At 29.3% G+C, this 20,076-nt stretch overlaps 1 protein-coding gene across 2 annotated transcripts; it reads left to right on the forward strand.

Annotated features, from left to right (window-relative positions):
- The first annotated feature begins 5,302 nt into the window (after positions 1-5,302).
- On the forward strand, positions 5,303-18,717 carry LOC114751415 (protein IN2-1 homolog B). Of its 2 annotated transcripts, XM_028940098.1 has the most exons (11): positions 5,303-5,310; positions 12,952-13,120; positions 13,644-13,715; positions 13,903-13,963; positions 14,458-14,544; positions 14,757-14,855; positions 15,419-15,524; positions 15,595-15,668; positions 15,762-15,869; positions 18,167-18,247; positions 18,494-18,717. In XM_028940098.1, exons 2-11 carry the CDS (start codon positions 13,110-13,112, stop codon positions 18,503-18,505), a joined length of 711 nt encoding a protein of 236 aa, XP_028795931.1. In that variant the 5' UTR covers positions 5,303-5,310; positions 12,952-13,109; the 3' UTR covers positions 18,506-18,717. The 2 variants fall into 2 exon arrangements, with proteins under 2 accessions (XP_028795931.1, XP_028795923.1); XM_028940090.1 differs by lacking the exon at positions 5,303-5,310 and having other exon boundaries at positions 12,842-13,120.
- Positions 18,718-20,076: the final 1,359 nt, after the last annotated feature.

Here is a 20,076-nt window from a genome sequence, read left to right on the forward strand (position 1 = left end):
TTTAGCTTGAATGTCCATGATATTATCCCCATATAAATCAAATTATCTTTGATAATACTACCCTTGGTCCTTAACAGAAGACCCAATTGACTAATTTGAAAAGATTAAGAAAGTTAATAAATTACTTAAGTATAGCATATGTTATATTATCTCTTTAAAATACTTATGTGTATTATTAGATTATATATCAATTTAAAAGTGAGGCAAATTAGTTTGAAAAAACAATAAATATAAATACCTTAAAGTAATTTAGTAATTTTCTTAATCTCTTCAAATTATTTAACTGGATCTTATATTAAGGATCAGAGGTGGTATGATTTTGTATCCATATAATCAAATTGTCTTCTATGATCTGATTTACCCAATTTTAAAATATCTTTGTTAAACATTAAGTCTTATCCATTCATAAATTAAGTCACTTTAATAACCTAATATCCTTCAATATCCTTAAACATATTCTATGTTCCTAATATCCTTCATTAATTAATTCATTATGTACATTTATCTTTTAACCCTGACCCCCATTATCTATCCTAATCCTTTTAAGCTTTTAAATTAAATTAATATTTGTAGAAGAGTCTTTGTAAGTTAAGAGTTATAGTTTGTCACATCCCGAGAAATTTCATCTGGACATAGGAAGTTAAAAATTTGAATAAAGGCCCATGTAGAAACTAAATGGGGAGATGAAACAACTTTTGATGAGAAACTCAAATAAGGTCTAGGCTGATATTTTCCTAATTATCAGTTTAGGAAGGGTGAAACGGAAAATTTTGAGAAAAATTCTATAAAATTCTCTAAAAATAAAAAATTGGTGAATTAGAGGTTTTGAAACCTCGATGAAGGCCCTAAATGTGAAAATTATGGAAAAAGAAATTTTTATGGAATTTCTCGAATACAGCGGTTTTTGGGGAAAACAATGAAAAATTGAGAGAAAATAATTATTTTAAATAGCTAGAAGCCTTGATAATTTCATAAAAATATGAAAAAATCATATAAATATTTTTTTGAATTTATAAAAAAAAATTTAGGCCTTGAAAGCCCCAGAAATAATTTTAGAAAATTTATTTTCCTGCAGTTACACCGATAGAGGCCTAATCAGGAAAAATTTGAAATAAATACCTAGAGGTGGTAAACAATTCTGAAAATTTTTAGATCATGTTATTATATTAAAAGGTGAATTATCATAAAGAGAAATAAATTTTTAGAGGTCTAAAAAAATTATGGAATGTTACTAGTGAATAGTAAGAGATAAAGTTTCAGAGTAGTTTGAGATTTTGATTTAGTTTATGGGCTATCTTTTTAGGCCATCCTAAACCATGTGTGGGAACCATATTGGGCCTGGAATAAAGCCTAATTTCATGATAATTCTGGACACTTTACATTAATTAAAATAAAATCTAATTTTCATGGATAAATGTTGGAAAAATCTAGAAAAAAGACACTTGTTCAAATTGAACCCTTCTTGCGTTGGATGGCTGCCAAATAACCCTCCCCGGGTGGCTTTTAGATGTGCAAATGGGGGAATAAGGGTCAAATTTATTTTGTCCATAAATACCCCCTCAAAATACCCAAAAATAGGTAGAAAATTGGTAAAATAAGGGGAGGTGCTGCCCATTTCATTTTTTGAGCTGGAGACTGAATTTGATGAGTGCTTTTGGATAAGAAATCATCAATTTTTAATCAAGGATTCACCAAGGTATATTTGAGTTTTGGTTTGGTTAAGATTAAAGCTTGTTTTGGTTAGGAAACTGAATTATTTTGGAGGTGTTTTGCTGCCATAAATTCAGCCAATATGCTTATGCTTTAGAGAAGGATAGGAACTTTAAATATGATGTGGAATAAGCATGTTTAAGTAGTGTATAAATTGATTTTTGGAAGAAAATCAACCTAGGCTTCAAGACACATCAATTCGGCCACTATGCTATCTTGGGTAAGAGTTTGTTTTGATGTGTTTTGATGATTCCAATGAGTTTAAAATGTGTTTTTGTGTAGAAATATATCAAGGGAAGTGTTTGAAATCATGGGAATAACAAAATGAAATTTTTGGAAAATATGGACCCCTATCTGGCCAAGCTTAAATGAAAGGGAAGGAGTGTGATTTTTATAAATTTGATTAGATATTTGGATTCTACACAAAAAATTGTATAGGAATGGACCAAGAGATTGAAATTGATGAATTGGAATGTGTTTACACTTGAATTGATAGGCTTTATGGAGGAAATTCAAAGAGAGCATAATTTTCTTAAGGAGGCCGAATTGCACCATGGATTAAGAGGTAGTACTGAATTATAATTTGATTGTTTATCTTGCTTGTTTAATGTGATTATGTCGATTGCTTGAATTGAGAAATTTATGTGGTGTTAATTGTTGATTTGATGATATTTGATTGTGTTTTGGTTAAATGCATAAAAACATGTCAATGTGAAAGTGTTGATGTTCCTCTTTTGGTATGATGCAAAATATGGTTTTATGTGACTTGAGGATGTTTTGAAGTTTTATAATATGTCACATTATCCTTGCTTGATTTACATGATAATTGCAATCCATTGCTACTGAGATTTTAATAAAATCTCATTCCCCTCAATGTATAAATAATCAATAGGAACCTCAAGGATATGTTCAAGAATAGGGAGATGGTATATTGATAGAAGGAATTATGTTACGGAAGCATATGGAAGCAATTTACCATCTTTGTATATGTATGACATTTGTTATGTAATATTATACATATGTATGGATTCTATTGAAATGTGTATCAATGATATGGTTAAGTATGTGTTGTATGATGGGAAAAATTGGATGAAAGGAAAAGAAAAAGAAAAAGCAAGAATGGTATGATAAAAAGATAAAAGGTGACTTTCCTTGAGTAAAGTTTGACCAATGTGATTTTAAACAATTGGATGAATCTGGATTTGAAATTTGACATGCTTACAAGTCTCATTTTTAGCTTTAAAACAAGTAGTAAGTCACTAAATAGGGAGTTTTGTACAGAAAGTTATGCCCTTCTAAAGTTAGGCGTAAATTCTGAAAAATTGAAAAATGACCAAATAAATAGTACTCCCTCTGTTCCTTATTATAAGAGACAAATAACCGAATCACGTTGATCAAAAAAACAATTAAAATTAGTTAAAAACAATCAATGTGTAAAAAGTATAATTTTTTTTCCAAAAATACCCTCATTAATAAGGAGAGAGAACATGAGAGAGAACAATGATAAATTATTAAAAGAAAGAGAAGTGGGAAGGAGAGAGAGTGTGAGTTGGAGACAATAAATATGGGTAAAATAGGAAATCAACACAAAAAAGTAAAGACAACTTTTAAGTGTCTCTTATATATAGGAACATACCATAAGCATTAAATGTCTCTTATAATAAGGAACGGAGGGAGTACTACTTTGAACAAAATCTGGGATTGATACATGAGATCTGGATACCAATAAGAATTTTTCTTTTAAAGAGCATGTCAAGATCTTTCCATAGAACTTAGAACCACTTCATTTTGATTTTTCTACAATTAGTTATGAATTTTCAAAATTAGCAAAAAATGCAATGAATAATGAATAGTAACTTGAAACCTAAGTTGAAATTTTAAAATTTGCTCATTCTTAAGGCTTATATAACGGTTCTGAATGATTCCAATTGTTATGTAATGAGGTAATGAAAGAGATGTGACATAGTTAGAATTAGTTTATTGAGTTATAAATAACCCTTCTATGTATACTATTTTGGGTATAAATTATGGAATTATAAATAAGATTTCTTCAGGTATTTACTTATTGGTTAAATATTCTTGATAGAATACTAGATAGCACAAGGGAGTGATATACTCTAATGCTTGAGTCATTTTTTTTTTCTTTAGGTGCTGAGCTCCATATACTTTATATTTTTTGAAACGCGTGTTTATTAGGTTCCTAGTTTTTGAATTACTTCTTCTTTTTGTTTACTTATTCTTGTTATTTTATTTTTAATTGCTTATGTTACTTATAACTCAATTTGTTATTTTTGTCTTTCTAGGAGAAGTTTCTATTTGTTCTGCATTATAAAGCCTATGAACACATTATTCAAGATGAGTAGATTTAGAGAAATAATAATATTTCATGATGGATACGCAATTTAGGAGTCCGTCATCACATAAACACAGGACTCAACTATTCTACAACAAGAGTTCAATACAAGTTATAATGATTAAATATCTTGAAGAATAGGCATGAACTCATATTAGAGATTTTGATATGATTTGAGTCAAATAAACCCATACTATTTATGTGCATAACTAGTATGAGAAAGTTTAGACTGGAGTTAAATATAATCTATCTTGGAGTAAAGTTATAGATATTTACTTGGAGTATTCATAATAGGTTTTCCCTCAAGTTGACACTAGATCTAACTTGGTTCATGAGATGAACATTCTTTTAGATGACTCATTATCACCTTGAGGCAAAACTAAAGCTAGCTCAAGTCTATATAGAATGTGTGTACTTAGAAGGCTTACGAAAGAATAATAACCTTGAGGTTAAGTAAATAGACTTGGGTTAAAATGAGGAATATCAAGACATACTTACAGAATCATACCTAGAAATTATTAATATTAATGTTTTCCTTTAAAACAAACCCTTCTCTAATTTTGTTATCAAATCATTGGATTTAACACTCATTTGCTTATTTCCTTTGATCCTATATATATTGCACTTCTAGAAGGCATTATTGATATTTTTATAAGGTATTTAATAGTTTTAGTTGGTATTAAAATATTTTTCTTTTATATATACCAATGTTAAATAAGGATAGTTAGAGAAGATAAAATATAATACTACATTTGGCCCCTAATATAAAAGCTAAGTGGGGGATTGAATATAGTTGTCAATATAAGATCTTAATTTACTTTATTTCATTTAATTATTCTCTTATTTATCATTTTCTATCAAACTAATTTACCTCACTTATAGATTGATATATAATATTATATTATATAAAAGTACTTAAAGAGATTATATCACATTTGTTATAATTAACTAATTAATTAAATATGTTATGAATATTATTAAATGTGGATGTCCATATCCCTTCTGCTCTTTAACTTCATCAAGTAACTCTCACTACTACTATGCATTACTCTTTCACTATTGCTTTAATCTTGTGACTCACATCACACTCATATTCATATGATTTATTGTCCACTATCCATCATTTAAGTATAAGTGTAGCCTATGTGTAAGACTATATCTATAAATAGGATGTGTCATTGTATTGTGATGTGAAAAGACCATTTCTTGATACAAAATTATAAAACAATTTTAAGAAGGTAACCATGGTAGAAAAAGAATTGGACTAGAGTATTAAAACACTACCATGGTTATAAAGAGTTTGTCTTATTTTAAAAACATCACAAGAGACTTAAGATACACAAAACACCTATAAGTTTAACAATAAATACAATAAGGACCCAGGGTATAGTAATCACCCACAAGCCCAACATAAACATTCATCCCACAAAGATTTAGGGAAAAAGAAATAAAAGGTGCTCAGCTCAACCCACAAGTCATACACATATTCAATCTATAAGAGAAACACATGCAACAATGTTCTTTAGCCTTCAACTATTCTAATGGTACTCTACCAGATACAGTCATCCAGCAATCAAATAAAAATAAGTATATGTCAATAAAAACATGGCCTAAGATGGCAGTATACATAATATTATAAGCACAAGCTGAAAGTGGACTACTAGGCTATACTTACCTATGTCTCTAGTTGCTTCTCTTCACACCAAGCCAAATTAGTTGGCTCTCCTAAAAAGTAATGATGAACAACATGGTAAAACAATTACGTTCTAGTAACCAGTAATTAATTTATAATATATACAAGTAGGATGGTAAGTCGATGAAGGTTTACTTACACATAAATTTTTAAGCAGTAAAATATGTAACTATAGATGCAAAAAACACTTAACCATGTAAATGTCCATCCCGTCCACCATACTCCTCCTTATAATTCCATGACAAGGAGCCGGACTTTATGTGTTGAGTAACTTAGCCAAAGGTCACCTACTCACATCAAGTTAACAAACCCCCTCCTATAATTACACCATCCAAGAATAGACTATGATGTAAGAGGTGTATATCCAAGAGCTCATTCTCAATTTTGGGCTAAGGAAAAAGAAAAACTATAAGGGCCTGACAATAGAGCCAACCACTATAATCAGGAGTGTTGGCATGCCATGCTGGCTTTAAGAACAATTATCCTTCATATAAAAAAAATTTAATCTTCATTTATGACCTCAATGCATAATCACAATATAATAATATTAGATAACACATATATCTCACAATTCATCACATGACATCAATTCTGCTCTTTAACATGATACAAACATTGAAGTAATACAAACCAATAATATTTGAGTTAACATACTTCGTACTTCAATTACAATATATGAAACTACATATTTTAATAATAAACACATGCTTCATAGTTTAGTTAAATATAAAAGGTTAAAAAAAAACCTTACAATCCATATTAGGCATATAAAATAAATTAAACCTGGTTGCCTCTAGTGCAAACTTAACCTCACAAGCTTGAAGAATAAGAACACAAATTACAAAATTCAAAGTACAAGATAATCTACAAATAAAGTAGATGTAATTTAATATACATACAAATAAATAACTTAATTACGTAGAATTTTTATTGTTGTTGTTGTTGTTATGTACACATATATTTACTACCCAAAAATGCTAATGTCACATTAAATTCTCAAGTATTTATTCTAACTTTAATTAGCATTTTCCTCCGCACAAACAACTCATTCAAATTATAAATAAATATTGATTGTATTTAATTGTATAAAATTCTCAATTTACAATTTAATTTTTTAGATTCAAAATTTTTCCAATAATATATGCTCAACCTATTTCACATTCTAAACTAATTAAAATCTTAATAATATTTCAAACAGTCCAAATAAATTATTTAAATTAATTTTAATCGGTATAAATATGATATATATCATAAATAATGGATTTCTTAAACTAAAAATTTGATTTTAAATACTAAAAGCAACAAATGGACAAATATAGACCAATAAGAACTAACTATTCATTTACCTTTAAATTTTTTTGGTCATCTATTATTAAAACTCATGACTTATTCCACACCTAAATTTCAAAACTTTCTCTAATCACTATAACGATACTGCTATTAGAAAGCTAAAAATATATAAAAAAAATTCATGAAAAAGATTTGATAAAAAAGTAATTTTATGTATCTAAATTATCTCTAGAACTTGTTCTTTCCTTCGCAAATGGCTAACAACAATGTTATTTTTTGCTTCTTACTCTTGCTCTGTTGCTGGACGACACTAAAAAAAAAAAAATTGTGGGAATACCCCTCAGGGCAAACTTCCCCTAATAAATTTTTACTTACCTTTCCACTGAAGTTTCGGTGGAAAAGTTACCTTTTTTTTTTTTAATAAATGTAATAATAAAATATTATTATATTTTATTTTATTTTATTTTACTTTTAAATTTCAATTTTTTCTAAATAATAATACTTTAGTTAAATTATCATTATTATTATTGCTACTTAAATTCGAAAATAAAATTTAGGATGTTACATGATTCAATATAGTTTTCTTATTTTTTTGTCTTCATCTCTTCTCTACTCTACTTTCTTGAATGACTCATTTCATAACATGTTATCAGCATGATACTCTATTAAATAAGTTCATGACATCTTATTGATACATGCTGATATTTTGTTCATCGAATGCAGATAGTTTGATCTGAATATCTTGGTAAGATTTTCCCAAATTATATAAAGGAAATGATGGTCTTACAATTTCAAAGAAGGTACCTATTTTATTGATTCAACTAAAAATTTAATATTCATCATATTGAGCCATTAGGATTTTTATCATTTAAAGTTTAAGTTTTATTTTTATATATGTTTGTAATAATTAATTAGATATCTACAGATTTATTAAAAGGCGAACAGCCACAATACTCTCAATTTTCAAATGAGATAACTAGAAGCTACATTACTTTTGATAATGATTCTTTGACAAAAGACTATCTTGTAATGGTAATAAATTGCATTATAAAATTGTGACACTTTGATAATATAATGATTACAAATATCAAAGTCCTAAAGATTGATGGTTTGGATATCACATGACATAAAAGAGCTCGATAGTTTTGAAAGATTTTCACTATATTCTTGAAGACTAATATTTAGAGAAATTGATGATGTGCTATTAAAAGCAAGAAACATGTCTCTAAGAGTAACAATGAATATGACCACATTGTATTAGTAAAATTGATAATTGAAGGGTAGTGATCTTTGGTCTTAGCTATTAAACCATAACAGAAAAAATAATAATAATACCTCTATATGATCAATACAATGATAAGCAAATGTTATAATATGACCATAAGTCATATAAATAGATATATATATATATATATATATCAATTCTTTAAAGGTAAATGTTAAAAAATGGTTATGAAGCCAAAAAGACCATAAGATATTATAAAAAATATTAAAAATAATTATGATGCCCAAGATAATAAGTTGTGAAGAAAGACACCCAAAGTATTTATAAAGATATAAGAGATATAACCATAAGCCTAGAAGATTATATAATGTTTAATTTTTGCCAGTCTTTAAATTTATTGTAATTTGTGAGAGACAAATTATTATGAGAATTAATGAATGTTGATAAGTTTTGAACAGTATGTTCAATTTGTACTTTGTTTCCAAAAGTTTATTTTAAAGGATCTTCTACATTTTTGTATTTTTATAGATATTGTCAGTTAAATATATGATGCTCATAATTTATTATTCATTATTATGTTAATCATATATTAAAATGAATTTGTCTTCATATTCCTCTCAAATTATATTGTTTCTAAAGAACTAATACATATTTTTTCCTTTAAGGGCGGACAAAGAGTTAATGGTGAAAAATATGTGTCATAGATTTACATCACAACTTCAATTCTCTAAAGGGTTTAAAATTGATAACTCAATTGAATCGAATCTCGTAGCCGATATGAAGACCTTATTGATGGATGATTTAGAAGTACCTTTGTAAGTACTCTTTGAGCCTAGATACATGCTCTACCCTTGGTGAACCATCAGAATCCAACTCACCTAAACTTTTGTTTATATAAAAAAAAATCTATAATTATATATAAACTAAGAAGTATTTGGGTTTCTAAGCAAAAGATAGTCTATTGGCCTATTATATGCTAGCCAATGTTTTTGGACTACATGAATAAGGGAGTCATATTTGTATGACAAATGCTTGAGGAAAAGATTATTGGAATATAAGTGTGAATTGATGTTAGATAGATTTCTCACCCAGCTTAATTAATCTTGTAAATGGATATCATCATATAAAAATCAATAATATGTTATAAAAATTGGAAAGTTTACTGTTGGTTAAGAAACATGGCACAATGAACCATAAATTTTGTTGATCCAATTATTGTTGGCATGACTTCTTTGATAATCCTAATTACATAATGCAACAAATTATTAAGAATTATGTATTGATATCTATTGAATAATCAGATGATTCTTCAAGAATAGCCAACATACTATATAAATGAAAGTAAGATATGGCCGAAACATAAGAGATTAATCGATTCTAATACAAATATTTTGAAAAATAGCAGCATAAAGTTTAAAACTTATTTTGAGGAAGCGGGTACTTTAGAAGAGTATCAAGATATAACTAATTTCAAAACCCAAGAAGAGGTTTAAGTATTTAAAAAGCAAGGAAGAGATCTTAATAGATTATGTCATAAGAGAAAAATGGAGTCGAAAAGATAAAATTTGCAACAATAATTTTGATAATAATATCACATGATAAAAAAAAAGATCTTATAGTAGATCTGTCATGCAAAGTGGGCAGGAAATTGGCCAAAAAAGAAAAGTAAAACAGAAAAGATGCAATGAAAATAGGATTATATTCTTTCAATAATAGGTGAAAATTATCAATGTACAGTCTAAATACAACAAATATAAAGTTCTATGGGATATGCAAACATTGGGTTAATTAATCCGTAAGTCATTATAGTTTCAACCAATTTTGAATCAGGTCCCTATAGTTTTTTTTCTTTTTATTAGATCCTTATACTTTTACCTTTTTTTAATTAGGTCCTTGTATTTATTTTTCTTTTAATTAAGTCCTTATAATTTCATTAAATTTTTAATCAGGTCCATGTAGTTTTAATTTTTATTTATTAATTAAATATAAGCTTAATTAAATATATTAATAATGAAATATAAAATATTAATAAGTAAATTAAATTAATAATTATGTAATAAAAAATAATAGAATTAATTAATTCAGGAAAATTTTTTAGAACAATTAATTTTTTTGCTGAAAAATTTAAAATCATTATAATAATTCAATATCTTTAGAATATTATTGTTTATAAACTAATATTAAATAATATATACTATTTTATGTTATATAATAATACTATTAGAATTCATAAAATAAAGAATAAAAAATTCAGGGACTTAATTAAAAATAAAATGAACTTATAAGGATTTGATAAAAAGAAAAATAAATACAAGGACCTACTTAAAAACAAGTGAAAGTATAAGGATCTGATAAAAAGAAAAAAAACTATAAGGACCTAATTCAAAATTCGTTGAAACTATAAGGACTTGCGGATTAATTATCCCTGCAAACATTTATGTGAAAATAAAGATCTTCATAGAATTCACAAAAAAAAAAAGAAAGATTGTCATAGAAGTTTGATGATGATTATGATAAGGCATATCATTTTATGGTGGATGTAATTATTTATGCATATATAATTTGGCAGTGTATGAAAAACAAAATATGCCTATGTTAAATATTGTTATAACCTATACATAAGGCTTATTAAACAGTAAAATTTACATTATAATTCTTGAAAGATCCCAAATATGCTAGAAGCATGTGCAAGAACATCATTTAATATATGAAATATTACAAAGATTAAAATAATCTAAGCACGTACCATCCATTTCTGGATCAAAATATATAAAATTTCCTAGGAAATTCAAGTTGCTAGAAGCATACAATTCAAGTTATCGAGAACAATACATAATTATGTTAAATAAGTCTCTATAAGAAGTGAAGTAATCATGGCGTTTGTAGTATGATTAACCAAGTCAATATCTATTGAAAGAAGGATATAAAAATGATTCAATTTGCTCATATACTTTATGAAAAGATCTGAAAATTAGTTTGTTTTAATTGTTGTTTATGTTGATAGTATAAATATCATTAGAACTCCCAAAAAACTTCCAAAATTTGTGAATTGCTTAAAGAAAGAATTTCAAATGAAGGACTTAAAAAGAATAAAATTATGCCTTGGATGACAAACTGAATACTTGAGAAATCAAATTTTTATGTATCAAGTAACTCATACAAAAGAAGTCTTAAATACTCTAGTGGTTGTAAGATCTTTCTAGGTGAATAAAAAATCCTTTCAGACCTTAAGAAGGTGATGAAGAACTATTTGGTCTAAAAGTACCATATCTTAATACAATTAGTGCGCTTATATATCTTGTTTAGTCACATATGACATGATATATCATTCGCTGTTAACTAACTAGTAAAATATATTTATTCACCAACACGGAGACATTGGAATAAAGTTAAACACATTCTTCGCTACCTAAAGGGTACTATAAACATGGAATTATTTTATCTAAATGTACCTAAGACTAATCTCATTGGCTATACAGATTCTAGATTTTGTTTAGGGTCCACATGTTAGTAATCCCAAATAGAGTATTTGTCTCCTGATATTTAAAAAGAGTATGAAATTAATATGTAGCAAATTCATTTAGATGAAAATCTAGCATATTTCAGAGATATCAATTGATATTGTCAAGAAGGAAAGTTAATACATGCTGTACACTTTCTTTTTTCCTTGTCTATGGTTTTTTTACTAGGTTTTCCTAACAAGGTTTTTAATGAGGCAATACTAAATATTGTATCAATGAATATGTACTCTTTTTCTTTCACTAGGTTTTTGTCTCACAGGATTTTTCTTTACTGAAGTTTTTTAACAAGGGATATTCTTGCATAATAGATATCCAAAGGGTAGTGTTTTGAATATTATTAAATTTAAATGTCAATCTCCCTCTTTTTCTTCAACTTCATCAAGTAATTCCCACAACTCTCACTATGCATTATTCCACTATTCTTTTAATCTTATAATTTATCTCCCACTTATATTAATGTGATTTATTGTCTACTATTTAGTATTTAAGTACAAGTGTAACCTATATTAAACTATACCTATAAATAGGATATATAATTGTATTGCAATGCAAGTGAAGAAATACAATATAGTTCTCTTTTTTTTTTTTGGCTTTCATAAGAAATTATACTTTTTTAATCTATCTAGATTAATAATAAATCTTATATAAAGACTCTATACTAGAATTTAATATAAATTATAAAAATAATACTCTATAGTCTTTAATATATGACCCAATTCTTGAGTTGATTTTGGTACTAAATATAATACTTATTTATCATATTTATCAATTTTCTCTAAATTACCTCTATGGATACTCTCTCAACCATAATTAAGTAGAAGAGGGAAAGGGGTATTAAGAAAGATGATTTTGGTGTTTTAGGAAAAATATGTCACTTTTCTTATGATTAACTAATTTACCTAACTTCCTTAATTTAATCAAATTAATTAAATAGATCTTATATTAAGGATAGTAGGAGTATTACATATCACTTGAACTTTATCTGCCGGTCCCTAGGTGAGAAAAAAGGTTGGTTCTCATGGCCACACGTTGACATATTCCGCCTGTGCACATAATAAAAGAGAAGACGCATATGTCACACACGTCTACGTTCACAAGGGAGCTCCTCTAGTTATGGCTATGCTGCTTCGTGTTTCCTCTGCATTCCCTGCAACGCGAGACTCATCGTTACCTTCTCCACGTTGTCCCTCTTCTTCTGAAACGTTACCCATCAAATTCTCACGCGCTTATTCCCTCAAAATTCAGCTTCAGCCTCAGTTTCGTTCATCTAAAGTCATCAGCAATTCGTCTGGCTTGTCTCCTACTAGACCCAGAGCAATGGCAGCTAGGTATGTGGGGGGATTTTCTGTTTGATTGCTGAGAAAGATAAACTCCAAAATACAAGCGCAATTTTGATGCCATATTATATTTATTGTCAGCAACCAAGCAGATAGCACATTGCTTGACTTGAATGGGAAAACCACAATTTGGCATATCAAAGTAGGTTAGGTTAACTTCCAATCCGGGTCTACAATTTTTCTCCTTGCGATTTTGTCCTGTGTCAATGTCGGCCTTTTATTCCATTTTGATTTGTGAGAAGTTATTGGCAAGCAAATGGCAAATGTGGCTTGGGACGTAAGTGGGTGACAAATCAGTATTTTGTTAAACTTAGCGTTAAATTTTGGATGAAAATGAGATATAATGACAGTATTGCAAGTACTTTTGAGAGAGTTTTGGATGTTTAGATTAGCTTTTCGGAAGCGATGAGATTATCTATAAATTAGGTTCCAAAATAGGATTTTCCCTTGAATTACTGTGAAACTGGATTTCTGTCTTCTAAACTTGTTTTAATAGAATTTCTCTGCTATGAAGTGTGCAGGAGGCTCTTCCACCAGCCCTTACTTCGACATCAGCCCCTCCTGACTTATTTGATGGGACAACAAGGTTAATTACTTCCTTTGTGCCCAAAACTTGGAATTATTTTTTTTTTTTCTCATTTTACGGTTGTTTAGAGTTTACACTTCTGTATTTGCTTCATTCCTTGTACAAAAACATTGTCATGGTAATATTTATTTTCTCATATCTGATCTCTGGAAATCTCCGTCTTTACTTCTTTTGTGTGTGGATGAAGGTTGTATATCTCTTACACTTGCCCCTATGCACAGCGTGTCTGGATCACCCGTAATTGTAAGGTTGTTTAAAGGACTCTTGTCTAATTTTGTTTATTGCATTTCTTTTCTAAAATATTTTGTAGAAGTGAAAACGTCAGGGATAATTTTGGGAAGGATCATTTTGTGCTACCTGGTTTAGAAAACCAAGAGGAATATGGATGAAATGAAAATGAAGATACTATTTATTCTTGCCGCCAAATCTGTACCGAAAGTGAAGGAAAATAAATAAACGGATAGATCGGATGTTGTTCTTTGCTTACCATCTTTGAAACGAGTAACTATAATTAAATATTTGATATTGCAATTTGTCTTGATTTTCCTTCCCCTCATTTATTTGGAATATGATCGAGAGAAAATTTCTTCTGCTAAATGGATTTCATTCCCTTTATTTATTTCTGGTTGATCACCTTCATTTAGCTCCTCTGTAAATGCTGTTGAAATGAATAATTATATTCATGTGCTCTCCATCATTTGTTTATTTATAGGATAATCACACCTTCTTTACTTTCATACAGGGATTGCAGGGCAAAATACAACTCGTCCCTATTGATCTACATGATAGGCCTGCGTGGTATAAGGAGAAAGTATACCCACCAAACAAGGTGCCCATGATAATGATTCTTTTTTTCTAAAGCAAATCATCATGACATTATCTATGTTTGAAGTCAAATCAAAGGTTAAAATGCAACAACATTAAAAAAAACCACTGAAGAAACTAAATAACATTGTTTATGTGTTTCTGCAAAATTTTCTGAAATAGTTGCATTAAGGCATAACATTCTCCTGACTATTATTTATGTCTTTCTAAATCCAGGTTCCAGCTTTGGAACACAATAATGAAGTCAGAGGAGAGAGTCTTGATTTGATGAAATACATTGACAGTAACTTCGAAGGGCCCTCACTTCTCCCTGATGTAAGATGCAAAATTTCTTACGGTATTATTTTAGGTGGTTAAATAACTTCGTTGGTGTCTAGATTTTCACTCGCTTTTTATTTTGGTCCTTAGAGTTAAAAGTTTAAATTCTAATTTAAAATTTTTAAATTAGTCCCTGACCTCTATCATTTAATCTTCATCAATATGCTTTTAAATCTCATTGGCGCAGCCACTCATTTGCTTATCAGCGCTTTGAATATGCATGATTGATGCTGATTCACCTCAGCCATTGAACCTCATTGGCTTCACATACCACATACACTAATGAATTTCACTGTCACCTTCTATATCTTTTGTTTGATTGAATTATGCGTATTCAAACTTTCAAGATAGCGCTAGTTTGGTCACGTTGAAAAAATTTAATGGCATCCTGATGAGAGTTTAATGACCTGGACCTGGACCAAATTAAAGATTTTAAAACTACTAGGACTCATAAACTTTATGGACCAAACTAAAAATGGAGTGAAACGTTAGGGCCCAGGAGATTAATTAACATTTTTCATATCCAAAATTTAAATTAAATGTTTCTATATGGTCAACAGGATTCTGCAAAGAGGGAGTTTGCCGAAGATTTGCTATCTTACACTGGCACTTTTTATGATACTATCGTTTCTTCATTTAAAAAAGATGTAAATGTGACAGAAGCAGGTAACGTGATACTTTCTTTCTTCCTGGTGTTCCTTTGGTTGATGATTACAAAAACCTCATAATGCTATAGGTACTGCATTTGATTACATCGAAACTGCTCTCTCCAAATTTGATGGTCCATTCTTTCTTGGCCAATTCAGTTTGGTGAGTATGGACTTGTCCAATTCGTGGTTATATGCATTATTTTCTCTTCGTTTTCATCCTGATATAGATTACATTCTTTTGTTTAAACTTCAGGTGGATATTGCTTACGCTCCCTTTGTTGAAAGATTTCAACCATTTCTGATGGATGTGAAGAATCATGATATCACAGGAGGCAGGCCTAGACTAGCAGCATGGATTGAGGTAAATCAAACAAACATAATCTTGTCTATTCATATCATTAAGAAATTGTATTACTCTGAGTCATATGTGTCACTCAGTGGTACGAGACTGTGACCTTCAAATTTTGAGTAGTTTATTCCTAATAATATTTTGCATATGAAAATATAATCAACATCACTGTAGCTAGCAGCGAATACATTCTAAAGTGTATTCTAGAGTTCCAGATTCATTTTCATGGAGTAAGTAGATTGTCGGACTTGCGCATATCACATTTTGATGTTCCATTTATTGTTAGTCACTTTGCCTCCCTGGATCATCATTATCTCCCAGCTGTTTGCCTTTTATATACATTGGTCTTCGCCGGGCCAGAACCTGGTTTTAACTATTAGCCGTTGTTTTGAGTGCTGGTGCATTCATTCAAATTGCTTTTTTCTAAAATACCGTTTTGATACAAGAACCTCACTTCATAAAACTAGATCTAGCTGTGTCGCATTTCTATGTTCATGAATTTATTGCATAAATTGAATTCACCTATTTGTTTCTTCAGTCATATCAGCTCAAAATTGAAACTCAAAGAAAGTTGGTTAGTGTGGCAAACGCTTTTATCTTCTCAATCTGAAAAATAATTATGCATAATGGTGGTAGCAGCCAGTCTACTTGTATGTCTAACAAGAGTGCATAGCAAGGACATAATGTAATGTACTGAAAGAGGAGGGTATCTAGTTCGCAGCATCTGCTGAGCTCAGACCATAGGCATTGTGCAAAAACTCCCAAATAACTTTTTAGGCAGACTAGATATTACCTACCAGATCATTCTTGGACAACTATTTGCTGAGTGGCAACTGACAACAATGAGTTATCAATAAGAAATTAAAGCTGATGGGTCCAAGACCACTGAGGGTGTGTTTGGAACACTGTTGGGAGGACAAAACATGCCTTGGGAAGAGTGAGACGTGAGTTAGTGGCTTATTTAAGGGTGATGGATTGTTTGGATTGACTTTAGAGCAAATGAGCTTTTGAGAAAAAGCTCCATTGAAACAAAAGCCAAAATTTGTAGCTTTTAGACAAAAGCTACCGTGGAAAGAGAAAAAAGATGATATGAAAGGAGTTTCTTAAGGTGGGTCCTACTTTTACTTTAATAAAAATATAAAATTACTTCAAAAATCCTCAATAATTATATATGTTTATAAAAGTATCTAAAGAAAGAAAAAAAAATTAAATAATAAATTTAGAGAAAATTGGAAAAAAGTCTTCATTAAAAATTTAATTGGTGAGAAAGATTTGATAAATTTTTATACACACAGAGTAGCGGCACTTTGCAAGTTAAACTTTTACAGACACCCTTTAATTTAAATCCTTTTTACCAATTAAAATTTTAATAAAGGAACTTTCCCCCAAATTTTCCTAAAATTTAAATATTTTCAAGTTTTTTATAATAACACATTATTTTGATTTTATAATTTTGATTTTAATATTTCTCTTATAATTATCACATCATAGACAACTAATATATGTATTATTTAATAAATTTATGTCTGATTCAATCATTTTACTTCTAAACTTATTTTTCTACTCCTTATCTAAATAAGTTTTAGTTTGTCAAACTGATTTTTTTACAAATGTCAGTCTAACCATAAATCACAGTTCACCAACCCTATGTTGGTATGAGGAAAGTGGAGTAGAAATGAAGGGAAGAAGAATTTTAATGAACTTGATTTTAGAAATTAAAAAAGTGGGATTAGAAGTTTTTAATTAATTTTTATTAATCTTTTATCTTACAACTTCTCTCTATTAAAATTTCAAAATCATATTTCTTCAATATTTTAAATTGAGCTCATTAAAATCCCCTCTCCCCTCCTTTATACCAAACGGACCATAACTTACTATTACCCTAACTTACGTTTTTGTAAAAGTCAAATGAAGCAAACGTTATTACTAACCCAAACACATCCTAAAACTTATCCAAAGAGTAAGAAGAGAGAGAAGATAGATTAATAGTAAATGAGTGGTTGTGTAAGAGGAGAGAAGATATCAAGAATTTCAGAGGCGCCTTGTGGAGAGTCTAGCCTAAGTGAAAATTTTGAATGAATTACATGCTGTCAATGGTTACTATTAATGCCCTTGATATCATGAGAAGCATAGGTTCCTATTTCCTTCATATAACGACTTGGAAAATTCAGGGCCATCTTGATCGAAATAGTTTTGTGGTATACATATTTTCATACTATCCACTATCGAGTTTTGCACTAAGCACTGAAGTTTCTAGGATTTATAGACTTTCTGAGCTTAGTCCTGATATAATTGTGCTGATGCTACAGGAGATGAACAAAATTGATGCCTATAAACAAACCTGTTGTGATCCGAAGGAGCTCGTTGAACGCTACAAGAAACGCTTCTTGGTAAGTACTTGCAAAAAGATCTTTTATGGGCAAACCCATACTTTCAAAAAAAAAAAAAGCTTTTTTGTTTTATGCATTAAAACTCACCTCACATGTTTACCACATAGAGCGCAAAATTACATAAACTAAGCCAATCCGAACACTCAAATATGCTTATTTGTGCTAGAATTTTAGCTCATAGTTCACAGGGCCGTTGTTTTCATTTATTTTATTTTATTGAATCTAGTTGTTCACTTTTGTGTTTAGGCACGTCTATGAACTCATTCATCTAGACTGTAGAGCTTGAAGATCGGTTGAGAAATCAAGGCGTCACCATGAGATCGTGATGCATTATCTTGAGACCAGGTTGTTTCTTCCACATCATGAACCCAAAATGTAGATATGTGCTGTGAATACGTGGACTGAGTAAATTACAATCCATTGTATAGATGTCCCTCCTGACGCATTTTAAATGTTTTTGAAACCCCCAATCTGATCTAGGCGACATCTTCGATTATAATTGCAGAAATGTGCCTATCTCTCATCTCCAAACAGTTTGGAGAGGGTGTCAGCTGCCTCGAGATGCGTCTCAACTTTTGCCGTCCCCAAATGTGTTTTTTTTTATAATTAAATTCTACATAAAATGAATAATATTTTATAATTTTTTAAATATTTAATGCTCTTTCCATTTAATTTAGAGTATTAAATATTTGGAAAAAAAACGGAAAGCAAGTTGTTTTTCACACGTAAAATATTAAAATGTTACCTATTTTATATCGAATTTAGGTGCCACTAAGGGATTTCTCTTTTTTGGTTTTTCTACTAGAAACATTAATAGGCTGAATCAAATCCGCACATGTCAGCGTTCACATTAACTAAGTAATTCATTGTCGTCATAAAAACACTAGTTACAGTTTTTTTTTTTTGAGGAAAAAATGGATTGTAGCATCTTTTCTATCTTCAAAAATAAAATAATATTCTTCCGACTTTTAATTTAGAACCTAATTTAAGAGCTGATATTGGTTTTATATGTAAAATTTATTTTACATGTTTATCAATTTTTTTCAACATTAATCTCATTGATATCCTCTTAATAATAAGTTTATCGAGTAGGAAAGAAAGAAAGAGAATTAAAAAAGATTATTAGACTATTTTTTTAAAAAAATTATATTAATTAATTTAACTAACGTCTTTTATCAATTTAAATTAGTTAATTCAGCATTACATTAGAGAATTACCAACCTATGAAATGAATAATAATTTAATTAAATCATAAAATAACAAAATCCAAACCATCCAAATTTCAATTGGACAGCTCAGATGGAACAACCACATTGCACCATATCCGCCCGCTTAACCTAACAGCACGAGTAGTAATTCTAGAGTCTAAAATTACACTCACTTATTCGTGGTGTCATGGATCATAGTGAACTTCAACATCCACAGACTTCTTTCTTTTTTTAAGAAAAAAGTCATTACAAAAACACCAAATAAAACAAAAGACTATCTCATGTCTTAATTATAAAACTTTATTTATAATCTACAAACCAGATCTTATAAGATCAGAGATAGTATCATCTAATCTCTCAACATCCACAAATTTTAACAATGGCTACTAGTCCAACCGACTCATTCCAACACAACACGCACGCCTTTTTTTTTTAAAAAAAAAAACTTCATTGGGCCCAAAAACAAACTTCCATGAATAGGTGACCCCTTTTAAAGTTTAATTTTTAAAGAAAAATCCCATTAAAAAAATTAAAATAATTAAATCTCAAATTAAGTTTGTTAACATTTTCAGGTTTTGATAACACCTAATTTGCGAACAATACATTTTTGTAGGAATACCT

This window comes from Neltuma alba, unplaced genomic scaffold (assembly GCF_004799145.2).
Source record: "Neltuma alba isolate B1F8T4 unplaced genomic scaffold, ASM479914v2 tig00001134_pilon, whole genome shotgun sequence".
Classification (NCBI taxonomy): Eukaryota; Viridiplantae; Streptophyta; class Magnoliopsida; order Fabales; family Fabaceae; genus Neltuma; species Neltuma alba.